Genomic DNA, 6,833 nt, shown 5'->3' on the forward strand with positions numbered 1-6,833 from the left:
ATGTGGCTGTGGGCCAGGAGCACCAGGCTGGCGTGTTTGTTTTGGGGTATTTAAGGAAGGTGGGTTGCTGTGTGATCACAGACCTCCAGCAGGTACAGGTTGCTGAGGTTTGGTGGCTGCTACGTGGATGTGTGATTACATATTTAGGTGAATATTAATAGGAGATAAAGTACCTGGGGCAGTATCCAAGGCACATCAGAGCTCCTCTCCTCCAAGGCTTCCTCTTTTCTCCAAGAGGAAAACCTGAGCAGGCATCAGGAACTGGAGCATCCCTGTGGGTGAACCACAGAGCCTGGAAGCAAAATAAGGAAAAAAAATTGGTGTGTGGTGTGTGGAAAGCAGCACTGCCTTCAGCTCCAGGAAGTTCAGGCTGTGTGTTTGGGGACCTCTAGAGACAAATGGAAATAATCACAGGTCCAGACACTCAGCCAGGTTAGTGCAGGAGAACTTAGCACAGAAATCCCATGGGAAGCCCAGTGCTGAGCTCCTCGCTGAGCCTGTCTGCCACATTGGGGGCAGCAGGAAAAAGACTTTGGGACAAAAAACTACGAGCCATAGCCAGTAACAGCTTCAGGAAAGGTGCAAGCTCTGTATGACCAAATGGCTAACAAATGCATAAGAAAGTCTGCTAATAAGTGATTTGATAATCACCAAGTGTCACACCAATGAAGATCCCCTGAAGTTACCAAACCAGCAGATTATCAGCTCCTTTCTTACACAGCCTCTTGCCAGCCAAGAACACAACTGTCTTTTCTTTATCAGCTGGTACATGATCTGTGTTCTTAAGGTTTTTCCCACCTATCACCAAAGAGAGGGAAAAATTATGGTATGAAGGGCTAACCACCCAGTGCTGCCTCCAGCAGCTGAGATTTTAAACATATTTCCAGTCCCTTCCTCCTTGCTAAAGAGACAAATCCCCTGGTACAACAGGCAGAAGGCAAATCAGTCAGTGTTTGGGCATCATTCACTGGCAAAACACATTTGCATCTTTCTGCAGCAACCTTTCTTACTCACACTGAACTGCCAAGAGGAAGATTTCAGAAGGCACTGAATATCTCAGAAGTTATTGTCCCTAAAACTGGAGCAATCCAATTTCACACCCCCACCCCCTTTCTTGAGACCTTTCCCTTCACTCCAAACCTGCCTTCACTGGCTTTCCTGTTCTCCCACAGGGCACCCCAGTGCTGCTTGGCCTGGTGCAGCTTTTTTGCAGGCAGGGAGCAAATTCTATACCTGGTAATCATGGTGGCACCAGCAGAGGCTGCAGAGGGAGTTGGAATGTGTCTCAGGATGTCACCCTGCCAGGACAGGCTGTGTGCACAGAGTTGTATAAGTGCTTGGTATTACTAGACCAGAAAAAAAAAAAAATTCTAAAGCAGCTTCTCTGGAAGTTCTCAAGACTCATGCTGGTTTCTGCACCATGTGGTGGGTGAGATGCAGCCTGTAGGCACAGAAAGGCCTCAGAATTTGTTCCACCACAGCTTGCTTGGCAAAGTCCTCTGCTATCCCACTGCACCCTGCCCTGCCCTGCAGTGTCCTTCCCCAGTCCACTGATTTCATTAGCATAATTATGAGAAGCTTGGCACAGTTATTCAGCTTGCAGATCACTCTTTTCCTATGTGCAGGACTGCAGCACTGCCTGGTTTTGCCCGCTACCATGGTGGGCATTTCAAAAGCATCCCCTTCTCCTGACAGTCCCTTGCACATGATTAGCAGGATGAAAGGTGAAAACACATCCCTTGGGGGGTGAAAACACAAGTTTGGGTTCAGGCCAAAAGTAAGGGAGACACTGTTCTGACAGGACAGTGTCCAGCATCCTACTGCAGCCTGGAGAGGGATGGGTGAGATGTCCCTGGCCCTGTTACCATCACCTCAACGCCTCCATCTCACAGCTCCCTGCACGTCCCGATGCTGCCACCTGTAGCACAGAGCTCTGAGCTGGTGCTCCCAGCACAGTTCCTGGAGAGCTGGGAGCTGAGTGAGGAGCCCACAGCAGAGCCCAGCTTCTCACGGTTTTGGTCTTATAGGAATCCAAAGAGGAAAATCCCAGTCTGGGACTTGTTTCTTTCAACCCTGAGAGACACTGTTGGCTTCTATGTCCACTGGATTGGATTTTGAATCTTCTGCCAAGGGCACCAGAGCCTGGGATAGTAGTAGCTCTCATTCTGCTTATCTGCTGGAAATAAAATAAACACATGACATAGCATCAGCACTGCAGCCCAAAAACTGAGGAGCTTCTAGCCAGGAAAGCCATGAACCCCTGTAGGACCAGCCAAGGAGAACCACAGCCTCCTGTGCATGTAGGGATGGGCCCAGCATCTGGTTTTAATGCATTTACCCTGTAAAGAGAGTGTGGGGACGCAGAGACACTGCTCCCTTCCCCAGCTCCACCCCATGTTAGCACATGCCGATGGGCAGGATGAAAACTCCCATCACTGAAATTACTTTCATCAGGAAATATCAGACAAAGGCTCCCTCGCTCTGCTCCCAAATCCCTGTATTGTCCCCAGCAGAGGGGAAATGCAGGGCTGGGATGAGATGAGCTCAGCACAGCAGCATCCCAAACCCCAAAGCCCTGGGGCACCACGAGGTGGAAAAACGGCAGTGACAGAGCTGGCATCAGCTCATTTCTGACCCAAAAAGAGTGAGCAAAAAGGAAAACAGTGACAAAGAAATCTCTATTGATCAGGGTGAAGCTGAGCCTCTGTAGAAACCACAGTTTCTCTTCTGCCACCTCCCTTCTCTCTGGACCTGGAACTCCCAGTATCTCCCTCATCTTTGGGAGTCTCTATCCTTCCTTCAAGCACCAAACACATCTCCCCCCCTGGATTACAGCCAGGATGCCTGTTCCTGCCCTGGGGGCTCCATCACATCAGGGCTCAGGGGTGCCTGGCAGCACTGCCCTTTGTGCAGGCAGCATCAGGGCCAGATTAATCTTTCATGCATGAGTGGGCTGACCCTGCTGGACAGGCAGCAGGATTTGCTGCTCCCCAGCTGAAAAGGAGACCTCAGCTCACTGGGACTGTTAATCCCAGCTCACATGGGGCCCCTGCCCCTATAAAGTCCCCTCTGAGCAGGCAGGCAGCAGGTCTGCAGCACTGGGGTGACAGCAGGATGGCACTGAGGGTAAGTCTGGGGACAGGAGGGGAAGGTGGTAAAGCCCAGGCTGGCTGATGGGAGACAGTGCAGAGTTGAGGGGGGGGGAATCAAGAAAAGTGGGAGAGATAAGGGCAAGAAAGGCAAGAGATCCTGCAAGACATGAGAATGCTCCTTGCTGTTTTAGTCTGGTCCTGGCTGTTGCAAAGCTGAGAGCTTTGTGGGTTTTGATTTGTGGGGCAACAGGATAAGTTTTAATTCAAGCTGGGCCAGGGCAATGCTGCCCTCATGGCAGTACTTCTAGTATGTAGGATTTAAACTGAGACCAAAACAGGAGCTGTGCTTTACCACCCCTCTCAGCTGGGACAGCAGCAGCAAGGAAGGAATTTCTGTTTCCTCTGTACCTGGGGTGTCTTCTGCTGGGGCTGTTGTAACAGTGACAAGGTGAGGGTCAAGGCAAGGCTAACCTGGGTGCTGCCATCACCACTCACTGTTTGAAACTCTACCATCAGGTCCTCCTTTCACAGCCAGGGACATGAGTGTGGTCAAAGCCTTTGAATGACAACGCAGAGGCTCCCCAAGCCACTGACCAAAAGCAGTCAGGCAGAAGTGCACTAAGTTGGCCATAGCCACGTCTCAGCTTCTGATCAAAACCATGCACATCCCAAAAATGTGTTGAAAACCATGGCAGAGAAAGAAACAGGGCAGTGAAATTGCTGAGGGGAGAGAAAGCAAAGCATGGAGCTGGCAGTAGAGGTGCCAAGGCTAGATACTCCCAGTGTGAGCAATAAGTTTCAGAAAAAGGGATGCTCAAAAGTACAAGATCATTAGAGTTCTAAAAGAAGTGAGGTGAAATTGCAAGCAGCTCTTATTAAAACGAGTTATTTAATAAAATTATGAATTATTCAAAAAGGAACACTTTTGAGGAGGAACAGCTCACTTATGCAAGTTTAACCTTGGGGCTGGGGGGAGTGGGTGGAATGGAGGATCAGGCAGGAGCCTGTGGGAAGAGTCATCCATGTAACCCTGAATAGGGACAGGCTGGATGTCATCTTGCACTGATAATTCCTTGACCAGTCCTTCTCTTTCACACCCTGCTTCAAAGCACCACAAAGTTCTCCAGTTTTGTATTGCCCAGGTAAGGAGAGGGAGCAGAGCATCTTCATGTCTTGCCAATAATTAAGGCATTCAGGTTTGGGTTTGGGTATTTTGTTGTTTAGGTGTTTTGTTTGTTTTGGTTTTTTCTCCTTGATCCCACTCAGCTCTTTACAAAAGGCAAAAAATCCCACCTCATCAAGTGGATGTTGTAGCAACTTCATTTCATACCAACTTAGAGTCCCTGAGATTATTTAGGAGTGAGGAAAAGGCAGGGACAGAGAATGTACCTGGGTGGGAAGGGGGAAGAAAGGAGAAAAAAATAAGAGGGTGAGAGAGGAGAAGTGTGAGGAATGAGCAGGGCTGTGAACCTCTCCTGCCTTGCTATGCTTCACCATCACATCCTTCCTGGCAGTTTGAGGCCCTGTATCCCGAGGGGATGTGTCCTGGCTGGAGCGTCGTGGTCAAGGGTGAGACCAGTTCCCACACCAGCATGTAAGGACACACTCTGCTCCCAGCTCTCCTGAGCCAGCAGCATTGCTCCACAGCTCTCCATCATTTTTCTTTTGCTGTCTTAGGTTTGAAATTAATCTGCTCTGTGATCCTGGAGACCAAATTGCTCTCCACTTTAACCCTCGCTTCTCCAGCTCCAGGATTGTCTGCAATTCCTTCCTTGCCAACCACTGGGGGAAAGAAGAGGTCAATAGCACCTTCCCCTTCGAAGCAAAGGAGCCATTCCAGGTAACCCTGGGTCAGTCTATGGCTGTCCTCAGGTAGGACAAGAGTGACCCAGCCAGTATTGGGGTCCTCCTGAAGTATCTAGTTCTGCCTTTCCTGCCAGCACCATGCCCAGTAGCATCCCCTCTCTGGCTCAGCCTCCTCTTAGTATCTCTGTAGTACCCTGGTTTGCTGCTGATTTACATCCAACTCAGGCACAGACATGCAGAGCTACAGAAATAACCCCTGCATGGTTTTTTTTTCCCAATTGGTTTCTGCTATCATGAAATGAAAACCTAAGCTATTCCCTCCTTCTGCCCAAAATAGGGGTGAGCAGACTGTGTGTCAGCTCTGACAGGATTTGGGGTGGTTGTGGATTCACACACCCAGATCTGAACACTTGCTGACACAACAGCAGCAAGATCCACTGAGGATGTGTGGCCACCTGGTAAACCTAACACAGCCTCTCTTTCAGGTTGAAATCTACTCTGACCAGGACTATTTCCACATTTTCATTGATGAAAACAAAATCCTGCAGTACAAGCATCGGCAGAAGCAGCTTTCCTCCATCACCAAGCTGCAGATCCTCAATGATATTGCCATTTCTTCAGTGGAAATCACCAAACGAGGCCTTTACTAGAGACAATCTCACAGACCATTCCCCTTGGGCTCCTGATCCAGAGAGTGACCTCCCCTTCTCCACCCAACAGATGTCATCACTGGCCAGGAAGGTGTCCTTGTAGTGGAAGTGATGGTCATTCCTGTCACATGTCACTAACACAGCACCCAACCATGCTGCTGACTGTAGCCCAGATCACAGAACATCTCCTGTCTCTATGCCTTGAGGTGCACTATGGGCTCTGTAGGTTTTGTCTTTGCTGTTGGACAGCCTGACAGAGAACTCCAGCATGGAGCAGTCTGCCTGGAATGTTCACACCTGAAATTACCCTCAAAATTGCATTTGCCTAAGAGCAGGGTGTGGGTTAGCACAAGTCTTCAGCTGGCCACACGGTAAAGGGGATGTAAAGGGTGTGGGTGTTAAGGATGGGAAAAGGTGTTTCTTTCCAGGAGCTAGGTAAAAATGCTCCTCTATCTGCCAATAAAATCACATCAAGAAATCCATGCTGGAATACCCCTCCCTGGGCAGATCAATCGAGTTATTCTTCTCCTGAAAAGCTCCAGACCCAGCATGAGCAAGGGCTGGAGACTGGGCAGGAGGACACAGGCTGAGGGTTGCTTGGTTTGAGCACTGGGGAAATGCTGCCAGGTTGCTTTGAGAGTCCCATGCAGGTAAATCAGGGTGATAAGATTCAACTTGATAAATATTTTCAGAGATTTCTTTCAGCAACTGGGAAATGTTTGCTCAGCCTGAGTCCAGCTGCCACCCACTCCAGGCTTATTGGGCAAGTGATGTAGTGGGTCAGAAAAGGGGAAGCTTAGAGACACATAAAAGCACCCAGTCCCTTCATCATGCACCAGAAATGCAGCTGGACTCCACACAAAAGGATCTGAGGAAATCAGGCTCTAGAAATTATGATAAATTCAGAATGAACAAAGTGCTGGTTTTTTTCTGTCATAGTTTCTGGCTTTTCTCTTTGCTTTCTTGTTTTCTTTTCTCCTTTCCAGTTCTCTTTCAAAATCAAAACTGTCCACTTGTTCCTTGCACCCTCTTCTCTTATCCACCCTCTTCTTTGGAGCTCAGCATATCTCTGACTCCTTACCCAGACCAAAGCAGGCTAAAAGATTTTGGGTTTACTTTGTTTTAATTACATGCATCATAAGTATAATGTCACAGCATGAAATCTGAACAGGAACTCTCTCCAAAAATGCAATTACAGCTGCCCCCTAATCTCTCCTTTGTTCCCAAGACATAAGACAGATCACATTCCTGATGCAAAAGGCAAAGATGGTCCTGCCTGGCCAGG

At 48.8% G+C, this 6,833-nt stretch overlaps 1 protein-coding gene across 1 annotated transcript; it reads left to right on the top strand.

The window, feature by feature from the left end:
- Positions 1 to 3,114: 3,114 nt before the first annotated feature.
- On the top strand, positions 3,115 to 5,548 carry GRIFIN (galectin-related inter-fiber protein). The gene is made up of 4 exons (XM_008498548.2): positions 3,115 to 3,126; positions 4,607 to 4,686; positions 4,770 to 4,932; positions 5,384 to 5,548. The coding sequence occupies exons 1-4, from the start codon at positions 3,115 to 3,117 to the stop codon at positions 5,546 to 5,548; spliced, it is 420 nt and encodes a 139-aa protein (XP_008496770.2).
- Positions 5,549 to 6,833: the final 1,285 nt, after the last annotated feature.

The sequence above is a fragment of the Calypte anna genome, chromosome 14 (assembly GCF_003957555.1).
Source record: "Calypte anna isolate BGI_N300 chromosome 14, bCalAnn1_v1.p, whole genome shotgun sequence".
NCBI classification, from domain to species: Eukaryota; Metazoa; Chordata; class Aves; order Apodiformes; family Trochilidae; genus Calypte; species Calypte anna.